The following is an 18,657-nucleotide window of genomic DNA, read 5'->3' on the forward strand; positions in this document are numbered from 1 at the left end:
AGCGGCCCCCAAGGCCATGTTGCCTCCTTCCCATGGCATGGTATGTGGGACCATGCTTTTTCTGTGAGTTCTCACATGAGACCCTGCAGCTGGGGAGGAGCTTGCTGTGCCTCCAGAGACTTTATCAGTGTTCATGGTGTCCTGCCACCTGCTTGGTAGCCACGTGGGCTGGGATCTGACTGCTCTCTGTACCTGACAGGCAGCTGTTGAGCCAGGGATTGTGTGGCCCCTTTGTGGGTGAGAGCAGCCCTGGAGCAGGTCTGGGACCAGCATTACCTCTGCAGTGCAGCAATGCTGGTGTGCCATGGCTGTCTAGTCACTTCCCTTCTGCTGGCGCCTTTCCGGGCCTTGGTGAAATTGGTGTCAATGCTGGACTTGCGATGGCTGGGGCAGCATCTCCTGGCCCCGATATCCAGGAGGGCTGAGGATGGAAGCCGCAGCCGGGCTCTGCCTGTCCCGCCCTCAGCTCGCTGTCAGTGCCAGAGCTCTGCTCCCACACACACCCGGCCCCTGGGGACCGCTGGAAGCCGAGGGCCTTCGGGGAAGGAGCAGCTCCGGCTGTTCCTCGCCTTCCTGGAAGAGCCGCTGGAGCGGTGAGGGCAGCTCGGAGCAGCCTCATCGGGCCCAGCACGGCGGAGGAATGCGGCTGTCGGGACAGGCCCTGCCCGTGACGGCGCTCCCGAGCCCCGGCCTGTTGCTTTTGGGACGTGAAAGAATCACAGTTCCTCAGGGGTGCTGTGGCGAGGGGCAGCTCCGTCCTGAGAACAGGCCTCCTTTCAGCAGCCCCAGCCTTGCTGGAGGAATTCGCAGCCTCGGCCAGAGCCGCCGGCTCGGGGGAAATCGCGGTGTCTGGCATAGCTGCTCTGGCTGCGCTGACCGCAGAGCGTTCCAGGACCGAGCCAAGGCCTTCCCTCTCCTCCTCCTCCTCCCAGGCTGGGGGTAGCAGCCCAGGGTCCCCGGAATGGGGAAGGGGCTGGTGAGGCCAGAGCACTCAGCTGAGGGGTGAGAGCTGGGCTGTGCCTCCCTTGGCCCTCCAGTCACATTCGAGGGTTCCTGCCCAGTGTCTCGGCCCCAGACCCTGCCGAGCTGTGCTCCCTCACGAGTTGAGGCAGCTCTTCTCTGCTACGAGACCTCAGTTCTTGTGGGTCACAGGCCCATGGACCCCAGTCCTCAAGAGTCACAGCCTCAGGATGGGATTTCTGTTCGCCCTGGATCTGGTGAGGGGGGACCAGCTCTTCACCACATTCCTGCTCCTCAGTTCCCCCTGACACGATGCTTGCTGTGGGGTTCATGCTGGTCCATTCCTCTCACCTACCTGGGCTTCTCCCAGAGGACAGGCCCTGGCTGAGGAGGGTGCTGGGGGGCTGGTGTGGGGCCAGGGCTGTGTGAATGAGGCATTGCAGGGGCCAGGGGATGCTCCCACACTGTGCCAGTGTGGTGACCAGTCCTGCAGCATGAACAGTGCCACCTGCTCCTGCCAGGTTCCTCATCCCAACCCAGAGACGTGCCAGCAGCCATTGGGAAATAGAACTTACAACTTTATAGAGGAAATAAAATTACAACTGAGAGATGGGATAGGAGCCACCCCCTGGGCAGCACTGTGGGCAGAGACACCTGCACCATCCCTGGGGGACCAGGGGCTCCTGGGGCCAGCTGAGGGGGAGAGCTGTGGGGTGAGGGAACCAGGGCTGAAGGGGGGAGTGGGAGTTGGGGTGCAACTGGGATGGGAAGGATGGAGCGGTGGGGGGTGCAGGACCTCCCAGACCGTACCCGTGTGCCACAGCCCAGGGGATGGGGCCACCGTCTTCTGGCCAGTGGTTGGGGTGGCAGCCCCAGGCTGGGAGGTGCAGGTGTCGGTGCCTCCAGCACCAGCCCCCCCGAGGTGGGGAAGGGCAGCCGGTGGCAAGTCTTGGGCAGTCCCCGGCAGGACACCGTGGCAGCAGCACTGGGCATCAGGCCTCCCTGCCGGTCTCCCAGCGGCTTCCTCCCACCCATATGGGGTGAGGGAGGGAGATGCCTGTCTCCCCAGGCCCGGGGCCCTATGAAATCTGGTTGTTGAGCTGACCTGGGTACTGCTCAAACCGCTTGTTGGCCTCCTCGCTGAGCGCATCTCCTAAGGACAGAGGGCAGGGGCTGTTGGCTCTGGTGCAGTGCATCCCCTGCCCTGCCAGCACCTTCCACTGTAGCTGCTCCCGGCACTCCCAGCCCATCCTCATCCTCGTGGCTTCCTGCAGCCCTGTCACTGCCCTCCTCCCTCACCCCTGCGCCGTGCCCCAGGCCATTACCAATGTGGCAGCTGTGCACCCAGATGCGGTGCCCGTCGTACTTGCAGTTGCATTTCATGGCATTGTTGGTGAAGTCACTTTCTGCCACCTCGAAGTTGGGGTTGATCACAACCTGTGGAGCATTGACAGTGAGACCCCCTGTCCCAGACCTACAGGATGTGTCTCCCCAGCTGTGGTGGGTGTGCTGGAGAGCTCCAAGGCTGCTGATGTGGTGGGGTGGTCCTGTCCCTGTGCACCTTGTGCCCATGAGCAGTGCTGCTCAAAGTTGGAAAACCCATGTAGCAGCATGTCTGAGCAGCCCTGCACGTCTGTGGGCACTAGGACAGGCACTATCCCATGCCAGCACACACACCAGTCCCAATGAACTCCAGTGGGAGAGAGGGATGAGGGGCTGAAGTGTGTGGAGGGCTGAGGTGCAGGGACAGAGGCTGGGAACATGGCAAGAGGGGCTGGGGAGGGTCAGATGCAGCACCTGCAGGATGTAGTTGCCTGGCTTGACATCAGTGATGTCGATCCACTGGCAGTCGATGTCATGTCGGTACAGGTCCCAGCAGCCCACGGTGATGCCCTGCTCCCCAAAGTTGGCACACTCGTACCTCTTGGCCACATCTGTGGGCAGGAGGAGACACAGCTTGTCCCTGCTGAGACCCCCAGCCAGGCCCCATGGTGGGTACACAGACAGGGATGGTGCTGCAGGGCCCCATGTTGCCCACCTTCCTCGCACTCAGTGTCCTCCAGGCAGAAGCTGGCCTTGTGTCCCTCGGCCACCTTGGTGCCGTTGGGGGTCAGGATGTCGTAGTGGGTAAAGATGTCCATGCTGTGGTAGTGCCTGTGGGAGGGAGCAAGCACCTGCTCCAGACAGCCCTGTCCTGCATCAGCCCCCTGCCACCTGCCTGGTTCCTTGCCACCAGGAATGTCCCCACAGCCCCTGCTCTGAGGTGGCAGCACTGTGAGGTTGGGCAGAGCTGTGTCCTGCCCTGGAAGGGGACACAGCTGTTCCCAGCCAGCTGGCCCAGGCAAGCAGAGGGCTCAGCTGCAGAGCACAGCCTGCAGCCCCATCCCTGCCCTTTTGGAGACCCCAGCCTCAACACTGCTCATTCATGAACAGCCCTAAGCCAAACCAATTGGACCCTAGGAAGCAGACTGGGGCTATCCAGTGTCACCCTCCCCCAGCGTCACTCTCATCCAGTGTCACCCTCACTCAGTGTCAAACTTGGATAGTGTCACTCTCTTTCAGTACCCAGTGCGGCCCTCACCCAGCCCACTGCAGCACCACCCCCCTCTCCCCACCCTGACCCCAGCCCCATCTGTCCCCTGCCCAACGCCCCTCCCTGCCCGTGCCCCACACACACACACACACCGGTGGCACTCGTGCCAGACCCAGGAGTGGCGGCCAGCCTTGGGGCGAAAGTCGGCACGGCCGCGGTTGTGGATCTGGGAGGAGAAGCGGAGCAGGCGGCGGTGTCCGTAGGGCCAGTTGGCCAGGCGGGCCGAGCTGGCCAGGCAGTTCTCCTCGGCGGCGCAGTACAGCATGTGCAGCGGCCGGTCCTCGATGTACGCCGTCTCCTGCACCAGCGGTGCATGCAGCAGCAGGTCAGAGGCAGCTGGGGACAGGCGGCTGCTCAGGGACAGGCCCTGCTCTCGGCAGAGATAGGGCGAGTGGAAAGGATGGGGTAGTGCCCAGTGCTGGCAGGGCTGAGCCAGACAGGGGGGAATTGTGTCCTCCCTATTGGCTGGGCATTGACTGACCCCTGACCTCCGTCTGCAAACCCCACTGACCACAGCCCCTGGTCTCACAACGCTGCTGCCTGCAGACCCCACTGCCCAGACCCCACTGCCCACAGACCCCACTGCTCGCAGACCCCAATGCCCACAGACCCCATTGCCTGCAGACCCTGCTGTCCACAAACCCCACCGCGCGCAAACTCCACTGCCCGCAGACCCCACTGCCTGCAGACCCCACTGCCCGCAGCCCCCGTGGCCGCTCACTCTCGGAGCAGATGACGCCCGCTGCGAAGCGCGTGCCCGTGTTCCTGCAGCTCAGGCTGGCGCCGTGGTGCTGGCAGTGGCTCAGGGACATCTCGTGGCCAGCACACTTCACCCCGCTCATGACCATCTCTGTCACGTTGCTGGCGTCCCAGTACCACGTCTCCTGGGGAGGGGGTGAGGCAGGGTGGGTGGAAGTGCTGGTGGCTGGATTGCCCAGGATCACTTATACCCAGGCTGCAGCCAAGCCCCCCACCACAGCTGGCCAGGCCCCTAGCTGCCCACGTGGGTCCCATCCTGTGACACGGAGCAGCCACGTTCCTCTGTCCCCATCTATTCCCATGCAGCCCCATGGTCATTTGGGGAATACCAGCTGGTGCCTGTGCTCACCAGGGAGTCACCGGAACCCTCCCCGCTGGCACCTACCGTCACCGCGTGCAGGGAGTAGCCCAGGCCGAGCTGACGACAGGCCACCATGGCCTCCTTGGTGGTCCAGCCATCGCTGCAGACCGTGCCCCACTTACTGCCTCGCTTCACCTCCACGCGGCCCTCAAATTCCGTCCTCCCGCCAGCCAGGCGGATCTGCGGGGAAGCCCTGGGGCCGTGAGCGGGCACCCCAAGCTGTGCCATCTCCTGCCCCACCGCCATCCCCGTCCACCCCTGTTCCCCAGCCCCGTGAGCAGTGGTGGTGGCTGCTGCTGCCCTGGCCAAGCTGGTGTTGGCACCTACTTGTAAGCCGTGGTTAGCGAATCCCAGACCCAGCTGGCGACAGGCCACCATGGCCTCGAGCGTACCCCAGCCTTCGCCGCAGACCAGACCCCAGCGGGGCTGGTCCCCGTCGCCAGCCCCCACCGCCACCTCGACCCGCCCCTCGAAGCGGCTCCGGCCCCCACTCAGCCGAATCTGCAGAAAAAGGCAGTGGCAGCGTCATCACCATCACAGGTGATGCTCCCCCTGGACTGCAGGACTGTCCCAGCCCCTATCCTGTGCTGCAGGGGATTGGGAAGCCAGGAATTGAGCAGAGCCAAGCACAGCTTTAGTGGGCAGCGAACTTGCCAGAACTGGTGGATTTGGGGACAAGACACTGCTTTTGAGTTTGGGAATTGTCTCACCAGCGCAGGGGAAACAGTTCATTTTGAAATGGGATCATTTCAGAAATGACAGGTGGGAAAGAGTTAAAGATAATTTAAAAAGCTCAAAATGGATGAAACAATGGGCCAGGGCAAACAGGAACAAGTGGCTCCATTTGCTTGTTTCATCACACCTTAAAAAAAGAAAAAAAATCTCTCTTGGTTGGCTCACCGTGATTTTTTTTTTCTGGTGTTTCTGCTGGGGAGTGGGCACAGGCTGGCAGCAAGAAAAGCAGCAGGGAGCAGCTGTTCCACACCTCCACTCACAGAGCAGCATCCACAGAGCACCCAGAGACCCCACAGCCTCCCCTCCACCCCTTCCTCGCAGGGGCTCCCACCCACAAAATCCCTGAGCTCCCAGGGCAGCCCTTGCCCCAGAGCAGGGAGAAATGTGTAGGGTGCAGAGCAGAGATGAGGTCCCATGGATCCTGTGGGCCTTTCCCAACACCCCACTCTGAGACCCTGCTGCTGGGAGCCCCATGGAGCCAGCAGCCCCCCGTGGTGCGCACCAGGTTCTCGTAGCCCATGTAGGGGATGTTGCAGCGAACAGCCGCATCCTCCGAGTGCTTGCAGTCCTCCTGTGTGATGTTCCTGAAGGGACAGTTCCAGAGGGACTTCTCGGTGCCCCGGCACTGCACCTCGTTCAGGTGAATGGGGCCCGTCCCTGCCGGAGGACAGGGCATCAGGACAGAAATCAGGGCCCTGTGACACAGAGATGCCCAGGGCCACCCTGTGCCCAAGGCTGCCCTCTCTTCTTGGCAGGTCTAAGGGAGTTGGACACTCCAGCCTCCACAGCAGCTGTTCCCCGGGGCAGTGTTGTTGGGTGGCTGTGATCCCACTGGGACGCTCTGTGTGCATCCAGCAGCCCAGTGCCCACAGGACACCCCAGCCAAGCAAAGCCTGGATAAGTGCCTCATCCACAGCTCTAAGAGGGGATGCCTGGCCCCTCTGCCCTGGCAGCCTCACCTTGCCCCATGCGTGCCCCGGTGAGGGCCTCCTTGGCGCTGCCGAAGCCCAGCTCGCGGCACACGACGCTGGCCGACTGCAGGTTCCAGCGGTCATCACAGATCGTGCCCCACTCGCTGCTCCTGAGCACCTCAACGCGGCCCTCACCAATCCTCGCACCGCCCTTCAGCCGGATCCGGGGCTGTGGGAGCAGGGACAGGTGTGGGGTAGTGTGGAATGGCACAACACAGTGCTGGCCACGGCTCCTGGGATGTGCAGGGACAGGACACCATCCCTACCTCCTGCTCTGTAGCTGGTCACCCAGCAACCCTGCAGAGCCCAGGGGGCAGAGCCCAGGGAACAGAGCCTGGCTGTGGGGCGCTGTCCAGCTCTGGGCCACCACAGGACTCATTCCCCTCCCTGCAGGGCTCACCTGGCCCTGCTGCTGCTGCTGGCGCTGTTTCTTCTTGTGGGCATTGCCAGCGGCGAAGAGGGGCCCGGGCACGCAGCTGACCACAGCGGGCATGCCAGCCCCGCAAGCTGCTGAGGAGTTGCCTCGGTAGAACTCAAAGGAGCACATGGACAGGTGCACCTCTGTCCCCGTGCAGGACACCGAGTGCAGGCGGTAGTTGAGCTGCTGTCGCTCCGTGAAGAGCCTGTGAGGGGAGAGGAGCCCTGAGCCATGGCCAGTGGGGCCAGTGGCAGCGGAGGTGTCACCAGCCACCCTGCCTGCAGCTGCATGCACTGGCTGTGCCCCTTGTCCTGTCCCCAGGGTGACACACAGTGCCTGCCAGGCACCTACCCCTTGCCAACTGCCTGTCCCACACCCCCAGCAACACAGGGACACATGTGGGAACACACACAGATCTGGTAGGACTGCACGAGGCTCCTGTCTCTGGCTCTCCACTGGAGCCATTTACCTCTTCTTGAGCCCTACGTCCTCCCTGCGCTTTTGTTTAGGCTGAGATTTGGAGGCCAGCCTGGAAAATAGAAAACAACCATCATGAAACACAGGGCCTTAGGCTGTCACCTCTGCCAGCAGCAATGACACAGGGAGCACAGACTGCCCTGGCTTCACTGGAGGCTGAACTGGACACCTTGGCCCTCAGGAAGACTCATGTGCATCCCCTTTGTGTCACACAGGGGTGCAACAGCATCATCTGCTGCCAGCAGTGTGACACACCCACACCCTGCAGCAATGATGCAGTTTCCTGCATGCATCCCACCAGGAAACTGCTGGATGCATTCACATCCTGCTCTGCCTTGTCACATGGCAAAAGATCAAACACCAGCAGCCACCATTTGATCGGTCAGGTGTGGGTCAGGTGTGTCTGTGTCTTCATCCAGATATCATGCCACCACTGTGTCCCCAAGGTGCAGGACACCTGGGAAGCAGCACCAAGCAAGCAGAACAGCAGCCCCAGGGTGCTTGCCCTGGAGCCATGGGGCACGGTGGGACTTGCTGCAGGCTGGCAAGGACCTGCTGCCAGTGAGGGAAGCAGTCCTGGCACAGGCTGAGCCATGAGGGGAAGCTGCTTGGGGATCAGCACACACAGGGTGCTGGTGCAATCCCAACATCCTCAAATGCTTGCTTCCCTCAGGGAGGAAGATGCTGAGCAGAGCCAAAAATTCAGAAGATACAAGGAGTGAAGACCAGAGTGGCCCAAAGGAGGGCAAGGGACTGACAGTGCCAGGGACCAGATGGAACTAAGCCTGGCCATTGTCCCCACAGGCCAGCACAGGTTGGTGTCAGCCTGCACAGCCCAGCGAGGACACAGCACGGGGCTAGCATTCAGACAGCCAGAGGGCATCAGTGCCCATTCACACTCAGGAAACCACTTCTGGATCCTGTATCCTGGGTCCCCAGGACAAGAAGATGTCATGTATGTGGTGCAAGCCCCAGGGAGAGCAGCAAGACAGCGGTGTGGGAGGAGATGGGGGGTGTGGGACAGTTCCAGCCATGGCTGAGGTGGGAGCTGTGAGCATCTTGGCTCTTCCAACAGGGAGGGAAGAACACAAGAGAAAAGAGGCGTGACTGACAACAAAAGGTTCAGGCTCAGGGTAAGGAAAAGCTTTTGCCCATGAGGGCTGTTCCATAGCGGAGCAGAGACCACAGGGCTGCAGAATTTCCATCCTTGGAAGGTTTCAAAAGCCAGCTGGATGAAGCCCTGGGTTTAACCCACAGCTGGCTGTGCTTCACACAGGGAGCTGGACCAGGACTCCCAGAGGTTTCTTCCAGCCTGGAATTAGCCTGTGCCTTCATATGATCATGGCTGTGCAGCCCCAGACTGATCAGCCCCTACAAAACAGTGTGGCTTGCAGGAGCCAGTTCCTGCTCAGGGCAGAGGGACAGGACTGCAACCTCATGGAGACAGAAAACATCTTCCCCAGTGCTGCAGGGGAAAGACCTGCTTGCTGGGAAAGGGACAGTCATCACCAAACCAGATAGAAAACAGCACACTGGAGTAAACAGGACCTTCATGTGGGGGTTGAGGAATGGGATGACCCTGCCTGAATTCCCATTGCCAGATGCAGGAGCTGGCAAGGATGACTGCTGGGGACACAGACCTGGGAATGTCACAATGAAGAGCTTACAGTGGATGTAGGGCACATTCAGCACCAGGGAAGGTGGAGGGACTGAGGCAGAGCATTGTGGCAGCGGGCTCAGGAAAGAGCTCAAAGAGGATGGGCTCTGACTCACTGTATCCACCAACAAATCCAGCAGCAGGATTCAGGGACGGAGGGAAAAGGCAGCCACACCATCCCCTTGGCCTGGCAGAAAGGCAGCAAGAGTGAGTGGGCAGAGGATGCAAGAGACCCCAAGCAGATGTGGCACTTGGGGCAGGACCTGCCACACTGTGCCCATCAACACTGCTGAGCATGGGCTCTGGTGCCCACACCAGCCCATCCTACAGGGAATGGAGGGGTGCACAGCCTTTCCAGGGTCCCCACTGCTGCTTTCTGCAGAAAGCAGCCCATTCCCACAGCCCTTCCTCCATATCTGCCAGGAGAGACGGCTCTGCTCCGAGGCCTCCTGCTCCCCTCCCAGGAGGGACTCCTGCCTGGTGTGCAGGACAGGGCTGCTCTGCCTGGAACATGACCAGCCTGGGAGGGAGATCGTCTCTCGCGGGGAATGGAGGACCCCAGCATGCACAGGCAGGTCCCCTGGGATGGGGTTTGTCCTACTGGGCCAGCACAGCCCAAGCCTTCAGTCTGCTCCGTCTGGATCTGTTTGTGCCTGGATCCATTCTGACGGCAGAGACTGGTGGGGCCGGGCAGCCCAGCTCTGCCATGGCTCAGCAGATGGGGCACCCTGGCCCCTTACCTGCTGGCACCCTGGCCCAGCCTCGGGCTGTGGCCCTTCATCCTGGCTGCTCGCTTCAGCCGCCTGCAGAGCAATATTGAAGCTGCCTGCTCAGGGCACACACAGTGCCAGGCACGGCGCGTCCGTACCCCTTGCTCAAGCCTTGGTGTGGCTGGAGCATCCCCTGATAGCTGCAAACCTCCCCTTGGGTTGGGGACAGCACTGCCAGGGAGCAAAAGTGCTCCCCTTGGAGTGGTATTTGCTGTAGTATGTGTGGTAAAGGGATAGCCATGGACCCCCAATCACCCCACGGCTCCCCAGCTTGGTTAGCAAGTGTTCAGATGGCCAGCTGGGGCTTGGACTGGCGAGCAGCAGGGTGGGAGGGATTTTAGGAGCCACAACACCCCACAGCACAACCTCTGCTGTCCCCCCATCACTACCCCAATCCCTGGCACCATTCCCAGCCCCGTGCCCCTGGCTCTGCTTGGACACCCCACCCCTGTGGGCTCCCTGCTGGCCTCACTCACTTGTAGAAGTTCCTGTTGACTTTCTTCTCTGCTGGGAAGCCCATCATGCCACAGACGACGCGGCTGTTGTGGCCGTCCCAGCCCTGGTCACAGATCTGTGCCCAGCTGTCCTTGTAGCGCACCTCCACGATGCCCTCTGTCACCGGCAGCTGCCGCCGTCCCCCGGACACCACTGGCCTCAGCCGGACCTCCTCCACATGGCTCTGCTCGGTCTGTGTGCATCAGGTCAGCCCCAGCTCACATCACATCCCATCACCCCTCCTCCTGCCAGCCCACTCCCAGGGAATCTCCAAGGATGCAGGAGAGGGGTCCCCAGTCACAGGTGGGGCACAGGGATAGCCAGTCCTGCATTCCTACTGGCCACATCTGATGGCTCCGGGCAGTCAAGGACTGAACCTCATCCAGAGAACTCAGTGCTTCTTGTCCCCTGGGGTCCCTAGGTATATATCCAGGGAGAACAACCTGGAAAGCCAGTGCTCTCTCCTGCACCCCAGGGAGAGTTCTCAGACTGCCCCACGCCCCGTGGCATCCTGGACATCACCAGCTGCCCACTCTGGCCAGCAGCTTCCTCACCTCGATGACGTTGGAGTCCTTGAAGCCTGGAATGCGCTCATCCTTGCAAACAACACCTGCGTCTTCCTCATGGCTGCAGTCGCTGTTCCCCCAGCCCCGGTGTTTGCAGTCCCCGATGCTCTTCTCACTTCCAGCACAGTTCACATTGTCCAGCCAGATCCGCCCTGACAGACACAGCCTAGGGGTGAGCCAAGCATGTCCTGGGAGCAGGGAACGTGCCCACAGACCATGGCCAGGGACCACGAAGCTGAGACCAGTGAAATACCAAGAGTAAAGTTCTGGGCGGGGGATCTGCAGATGGGGAGTCTCGACCTCCCCGAGGGGCTGCTCTGACAGACAGAAAGCTCTCACGTGCGCACACACGAGCACACAATCACTGCCAGGCACTCTGCAAACACAAAACTTGCCCTGCCAGGGCACCCACCCCACTCCAGGCAGGGTGGGGGCTGTGCCAGGGGGATGCTGTGCCCACCACCCGTCTCTTACCGACTCCTTTGCCATACTTGGCGCTGTGGGCCCAGCCAGTGGCAGCCACGAAGCCGAGGTGCCGGCACAGCACGTGAGCGTTGCCCAGCGTGAAGTCGTCGTCGCAGATGGTTCCCCACTCGTCGTTGTAGAAGACCTCGACGCGGCCCTCGTTGTGTTTGCGGGGGTAACCGGCCAGGCGGAACCTCAGCTGGGGTCCAGGGCCATGTGTGGGGCCCGTGGGGCTGGGCTGGGCACTGCCCACCCACAGCCACGCGCTGCCCAGCAGCACCAGCCATGCCCGCGAGCCGCAGCCTCCCATGGCAGTGTGGAGCTGTAGGGGCAGACAGGGTCAGGTGCTTGGTGAGACTTGAGGTCCGCTGGTGGAACATCAGCACCCCCATCCAGCCCCCCTGCCCAGCCCTGTGCTGGTTAAACCCACTGCCCAGAACCAGCACAACCACGTGCCCTGTCCTGGCCAGAGTGCCTCCAACACACAGCCCCTGCACCCCTGGGGCTGTCAGGGACCTGCCCAGTGTCCCTGTCCCCTGTCCCCCTCTGCCAACAACCCCTGCTGAGCTCCCACCACGCTGTCCAGTCACATCTAAAGGGCAGTGAGGGCAGATGGGCACAGGGGTGTGCACACCCCTCTAGAGGTGAATGGAAAGAAGGGGATGAACTGCCAGAGCTAAGGGAGCTGGAACAGGCTCAGGGCACAGGGAAAGCCTGGCTGGACCGGCCAGGAGCTCGATCCAGCAGGAGCAGGGAATGGCTGCTGGCTGAGGGAATTCCAGCCCACACTCCTGCCCTCTGTGACGAGCGAGGCAGCCGGAGTATTCACATTCCTCTGTGCTGCGTTCCTCCATTCCTCCGACAATATTTGTGGCTCCCTGAATACCTGAGGGAGATGTGGTATTCCTGCACCAGTCCCACGGCAAACAATAGTGAAAACCCTTCTCTGTGAGCTGCCCTCCCTTCCCAGTGTGCTATTCCCATGGATCCTGTAGCTCAGGAGCAGCATTTCTGCATGGGTGGTGTTGAAAAGCTCTGACAGATGCTGGCCCATGACCACCAGCATGGTCACTTGCCCACCTCCCTGTCCACTGCAGCCTGGTGCCACCATCCCTGCCAGTCCCTTCCATGGTGGGAAAGCATTCCCCCAAAACACCCCCAGGGCATTCCCCCAGCAGGATGTCTCTGTCTCCAAGTACCCCCTGAGCACAGATCATGACCGCTGCACTCACACAGACCATGCCTGCCATAAGAAAACATTAAAAACAACAAGTTTTGGCTTTCCCAGGGTGATTTAAAATCCCCATATTTAGCTGCAGTGTCACAGAGAAAGGAAAACAAATTCAAACTCCACTCAGAGCTAGGGGCTGGCATAGCTGCTCCACCTCCCCACCAGCCTCCAGGGCAGCGTTTTCACAGAGGAATCAGCCCCATTCCTGTTTGGGTCACTTTTCCAGATGATGAAGACCTGGCCCACACTCCAGCCTCTTAAGAATGCCTCCTGGGCTGAGGCAAGAATGAACCAGCATGGTGGCCAGAGCCAGCCCCTTTTCCACACCCATAACACCAACACAAGCCTCCTCAGGGGCCAGCCCTGCTGCCTGCCTGCCCCCTTGGGCACATGTCACGTTGGAGGTGCCACCAGGAGCAGTGAGAGTCTCAGGATGAGCCTGGTGCCTGCAGAGATGTTCAGGAAGAGAGAGAAGAGTAACAAGGACCAGCACTGCTGATCCAGTTCTACACCAGACACAGTCGTGAGAATGACTGGACATGGCACTCAGTATTCTGGTCTGGCTGAAAAGTGGGGACTGGTCACAGGTTGGAGTCGAGGAGCCTGAAGGTCTCTTCCAACCCTATAGTTCCATGAAGCACATTACCTCCCTTCAGAGTAACCACATCAGCGTGAGTCTGGGTCTCTCCTCTATCATAGCTGGGGCACAGGGGACACCAGAGATCTCGTGGGGCCATGGCCCAGGCATCTGGGAGCCCTGGGGCTGGTGAGAGCCAGCTCTGGGCTCCTGGTGCCTCAGCTGCCTGCTCTGGCACTGTGAGAACAGCAGAGCTCAGCAGGACGTGTGTTTGTGGGCAGACAGCGAGGAAATACTCTGCTGAACCTTTTACCCAGCCAGCAGGAAGGGAGGGTGAGTGCAAAGGGCCACTCCAGCCCTGCCAGTGGCTTAGGAAAGGGGATCTCTGGGCTTGGAATGGGGATTCTCCATCCTCACCTCCACACCAAGCAGTGAAGGGATAAGTTTGCCATCTCGCAGCAGTAACAAAACTTTCTATTCCACCCTTGCATCACCGAGGGGACATCGCCCTGCCCAGAGGAAGGGCTGTAAACCCTCAGAGCTGTCCTGACACACGAATGTGGGTCCTCTCAGTGCTAACTGTAACACACCCGGGGGTGTGTTTCCTCAGGGAAAGCTGGAGCGCACAGGGATTGGAGCTTCCCCAGCACTCCTGAGCGAGGAGGATGGATGCTCTGCTGTGGAACTGGGCAGTTTCACAACAGGGTCAGTACAACCCTGAAGGACAGCAGCACAATTAATGCCAATCTCCACAGTCCAGCAGAAACGGCCCGTGTCAGGAAGTAGGAATGGCCTTTTATGAGATCACAGGTCCTGTTAATTGGAGTAACTGTGTTGATCTAACAGGCTGAGACTGGAAGGCATTCAATTCATCTTGCACCACCTTTTAATGAATAATTAGCACTCAACAAAATCAGTGCACCTTCTCCTAAGTGGATTAAAACTGGTCACCTGCTGGAACTAAAATGTGGTTACATGGGGAAGTCACCACTCCGTGGGCCTTCTGGTGAAGATCACATGCTTTTCAAAGCAAAACTCTGCCAGGAGGAGGAAAAAAGTACCTTCCTGGTACAGACTGCAGAGACAGAAATGGGGGAAAACAGATGGGAATAGGGACATGGTGAATCAGCATCGTGCAGCCTAAATCCTTGGCTAAGAGGAAAATTTAAATCTGTGCATTGAGAAACAAAATGTAGAGGACCAGAGAACAGAGCATGGCACCTGAAAAGTCCTTGGGCTTTGTGCAGCAAATCCTTGATTTCCCTCTGAGCCTCAGCAGCGTGGCTTCCAGGGTCTGTAATCCCTGCTCCTGGGTTCTGCTTCAGCTCTGCTCCAGCATCTCTCATCCCCACTGTGCCTCCTCTGCCCTGGCACCTCAGCTCCACCACTCACCTCAGAGTTTCCCAGTGACATTCCCAGCTGAGCTCTGGGGGGCCAAAACCTTTTCCATGCCCAGCCCAGGACAGCTGCCATGCGAGCTCCCTGCAGCACAGCACGGCTCCTTCCCCATTCCTGTACCACCTCCCTCTCCGAACACGCTCCATATCCATGTCCTGGGCAGTCAGGCTAACAGGGCTCTCATTGTCCACATCACTTTTTCCGCTCTCTGAGGCACAAGCCGTGCGTTTGCTCCTCTCCTGCTGCCTGGCTACTCATTCTGCTCACAGGCTTTGCTCCAGCCCTGCCTGCTGCTCTGGATGGGGAGCCCACCCCAGCATCCCGACCATCCTGCTGTCAGCTCCAGTCAGGGACAGTCTCCTCTTGGACCAGGGCTTGTGCCACTCTGGATGTGCTGCCCTGGACACAGATGCTGAGCAGAGCTCCACTGCAAGGGTAAAGGGCTCTGGAGGACGGGCTGGCTGGAGTGAGTGCAGGGCGTGGGAGCCAGGACGCAGCCCAGGTTCTTGCCACTGCCTGGGAAACCTCAGGAATGTCCCAGCCGGGTGTGCACGAGGCCCCGAGCCACATCCCAGCCTGCAGCACAGCTGGGGCTGCGGGTGGGATGTCTGAGAGTACTGCAGAGTCAAAATCCTGGGGATCCCTCCAGTCCTCAGTCTCAGCCCTGCACTGCTGTGGCTGGCATGGGTGAGAGGAGCCTTCAGGGCAGGGGACAGCCCCACGTGGCAGCAGGAGCCATGGCACTGCTCAAACTGCTCCCATGCTGGCCCACCGGCTCTGCTTGTCCCAGTGGGTGACAGAATCACCCTGACAGGGCCTACAGCTCTTATGGCCAGGCACTGTCCCCAACATAGCTCTGCGTTTTGCACAGGGGCTGCCCCTTCCAGAGGGGTCAGCCATGCTGGTGGGGGTGTCCCAGGCCCAGGACTGTTCAAATCATGTGTGTCCTTCAGCACACACTGGGCACACAGCAGGACATCAGTCTGCCCCACCAAAACCCCAGTGAACGGCCAACAGACCTCGCAAAGGGACAGCTCCTGGTGAGGCAGGTCCTCTGGTAACTCCACGTATTTGATCAGCACGGGGCATCCCTGCAGCACAGGGATAACATCCCAAGCCACAGCAGCAGGGAAGGGCCAGGCCACAGAGGCCCCTCAGGGACATTCTCGCACAGCAGCAGCCTTGGACAAACCCACATGGAGCATCCCAGGCACTGACAACTGGGAGGCCTCAGAGAAGGGCAGCACAAGAGACCGAGGACCTGGGAAACCCGCCAGCACAAGGGAGAGGAAGCTCGCTGTGTTTATCCTTCCTTGAGAAGGTTAAGGGGTGACACAGTCACTCTCTGTTGATGTCCCATGCCAGGACATCCCTGAGAGAATGGGGTCATGTCCCCCAGCAGTCAGGGCAGGAGAAGGTCTGGTGAGTCCCATGGCTTCAGGGCTCCATCCCTCCCCTTCTCCCCAGGGCCCCCTCACACACGGCCCAGCGCTGGCCCTTTCGCAATCTGGCTGCCTGCATGGGTCTGCTCTGCTTTTCCCGCTTCCCGGCAGCCCTGGAGTGCCGGGAACTCATGAGGCAGGGGAGCCCTGACACCCCCACCCTGCTCAGACACGGGGCAGAGCTCCGGGGTAAGCATCACCAGGGTCTGGAAGGCAACAGGGTTCCACAAACTGGTCCCAGAAGCACCAGGAAGTGGCCCAGGGTGACCATAGGAATTCCCTGGAAGGATTGGTGTCACTCCCAAAACTACAACCTCCTGTGGCTGGGAACTCACTGCCCCTCGCTGTCTGAAGGGAGGGTGTCTCCCCCTGCCACCCACTGTGTGTCCCCATCCCAGGCAGGGACAGGGACTCTGCTGCAGAACAGGCACTCCAGCTCTCGGGGTGTCAGCAGGGACAAAACATTGGCTGGGGCTGGGGCTGGGGAAGGGCTTCCCCTTCCCCTGACAACTCCGGGTCCAACCGCTTTGGGACATCTGATATCCCCATGTCCTGTTGTCACCCCCTAAGCCAGGGCAGGTCACAGCACAGCTCCGTGCAGCTCCTACCCCCACCCAGCCTCCTCAAGACACAGCAGGACCCTCAGCTCTGCTCTGAGCTGCCCCGGAGCCGGGAGAGGCAGCCCTGGGAGGAACCAGATGCCGGCAGGACGGAAAGACCTCGGAGGAATGCGCAAACATCAGCCATCCCCACGGGCTGAGGGGCGGGCAGCGGGGCTGGGGGCTATGGGGCTACTGGTGGGGCTGGTGTCCCAGACACCCTGGAGCAGGGAGCCAGCCGTCCTGGATCTGCTGGAGACGGAACCGGCTCAGCTGCGGGCTCCTCGGAGAGCAGCTGGGAAGGCGAAAAGCCAACCGCAAAGAACCATCCCTTCCCTTCCAGCGCCGCCAGCCCTCCCGCCCCGCATCCCTCCATCCATCCTCTCTCTTCCATGAGCTGCATCAAGTCCGGTCTTCATGGAAACCCTGAGCCCCCATCCGCAGCTCGGCGCGCAGCCCCGGTCACGCTTTGGGGTGCGGTACAGTACAGCCCCGAACCGGCGGCCACAACCCCGCCGGGTCCGCCGGGCTCCGCTTCCCGTGGGACGGAACACCCGCGCTGCCCGCCCCGGTCACGCTGCCCGCGGGGCACGGCCCACGGCAGCTCCCGCACCACGGCAGCGCTCACGGACACGCCACGGACACGCTCCGACCACCGGGGCTTTGGGGCGGCATCGCCACACCCGGGACGCCCCCGAGGCGCCCCGGCCCCGCAAGGCGCGGCCCCCGCCGCTCCCGGGCCCCGCGCGGTATCTCCGCGGTGCTGGCGGGCCGTGCCGTACCGAACCGAACCGAGCCGTGCCCGGCTGTGCCGAACCGAACACAACCCAGCCGAACCGAGCCGTACCAAGTTCTGCAGTGCCGTGCCGAACCGAGCCGTACCGTGCCGAGCCGTGCCGAGCCGAGCCGAGCCGAGCCGAGCCGAGCCGAGCCGAGCCGAGCCGAGCCGAGCCGAGCCGTGCTGTGCCCTATCGTATCCTGCCGTGGCGAGCCGAGCAATTTCGGTCCGTGCCGCCGCGCTCCGCCCCGGCCCGCCCCGCGCCGTGCCCGTCTCCGGGGCCGCCCCGGTCCGCGCCGAGCGGTCCCGGCCCCGCCACCGGGACGGCCCGGACGGGTCCGCCGCCCCGGCATGGGGCCGGCTCCAGCCCCCGCCCTGCCCGGGCTCGGCTCCAGGGCCGGCCCCCCGGGACGGAGCTGCCCGGCCGCTCCTGGGGCCGCGGGGAGCTGCCAGCCGAGTTCCCCGCTGCCGGGGTTTTGGCCATGCCGACCCCACCCAGCCATCTCCTCACCCCGGGGCTGGGGCTGCCTTGCCTCTAAAGGGCAAGAGAGGGAGACAGCCAGGAATGGTTTGCCCCTGGCTGCCCTTTTCCAGAGGCTGCGGTGGGGTGGCTGGATGGATTCACACCCCCCCCCCCCCCCCGCCCCCCTTGGTCATCCTGTCTGGGTCCCCAGACCCCTCCGAGCCCGGGGGTCCCCTCCCACGGGAAGGCCCTACAGGGCTGGGGCCGTGAGCTCACACTGACAGAAGCTGGAGCACCTTCCCGGAGTGCAGAGCAGGGTGAAGTTGGGGAGCAGCTGGGATGTGAGGAGAGCTGCTTTGTTTGAGGGGACACAAGAGCGACTGTAGCAACAGCCAGTGCGAGATGCCCGAGAGTGCATGAGGGTGTGAGAGGGATGTGCTGGCACCACAACACTTTCCCCCAAGAAACGAGCCATGGTGAGAGCCCAGCAAACGCTTTATTGCCGAGAACAGCGCTTCCCTCAGGCCCCAGGCACAAAAATAGAGGCTGTCTCACTGCATCCCATACCGGATCAATCCATAGAGACAAGCAGTTCCTCAGTGCCGAGAGCCAGCCCCAGTGCTGGCTGCCCAATCTCAGGCCACACAGGGGATGGAGAGAGCTGGACAGCCCAGCCTGTGTGATAGGGACACTCCCGTAGCACTAATGCACCGTGCCGTGCTCCAGGACCACAAACCCAAACACTGCTCATGGGCTCCTGCATGCCTGAACAGTTGGAAACAGTTGGGGTGGCACAGAGGTGGCCAAATCCCGTGAGTAGCAGAAATAGTTCTCAGCTACCCAGGTGCCTCACAGCCCTGCAAACATCCCAGTGGCATCCTGCTCGCTCCCATGTCCCCTCTCACGTGTACCTGGCCTGCATGAGGTGCCCCTCTGCTCCCG

The 18,657-nt window shown here is 61.4% G+C and overlaps 1 protein-coding gene across 2 annotated transcripts; it reads right to left on the bottom strand.

Annotated features, from left to right (window-relative positions):
• Positions 1-2,039: 2,039 nt before the first annotated feature.
• LOXL3 (lysyl oxidase like 3) lies at positions 2,040-11,537 on the bottom strand. Of its 2 annotated transcripts, XM_062493279.1 has the most exons (15): positions 11,237-11,537; positions 10,751-10,914; positions 10,178-10,389; positions 9,672-9,734; positions 7,267-7,326; positions 6,780-7,002; positions 6,368-6,548; positions 5,911-6,065; positions 5,001-5,174; positions 4,275-4,437; positions 3,646-3,889; positions 2,999-3,114; positions 2,758-2,894; positions 2,286-2,397; positions 2,040-2,113 (listed from the first exon to the last, which is right to left on the bottom strand). In XM_062493279.1, exons 1-15 carry the CDS (start codon positions 11,535-11,537, stop codon positions 2,040-2,042), a joined length of 2,379 nt encoding a protein of 792 aa, XP_062349263.1. The 2 variants fall into 2 exon arrangements, with proteins under 2 accessions (XP_062349263.1, XP_062349265.1); XM_062493281.1 differs by lacking the exon at positions 9,672-9,734.
• Between the last annotated feature and the right edge of the window lie 7,120 nt (positions 11,538-18,657).

This window comes from Cinclus cinclus, chromosome 5 (assembly GCF_963662255.1).
Source record: "Cinclus cinclus chromosome 5, bCinCin1.1, whole genome shotgun sequence".
NCBI lineage: Eukaryota > Metazoa > Chordata > Aves > Passeriformes > Cinclidae > Cinclus > Cinclus cinclus.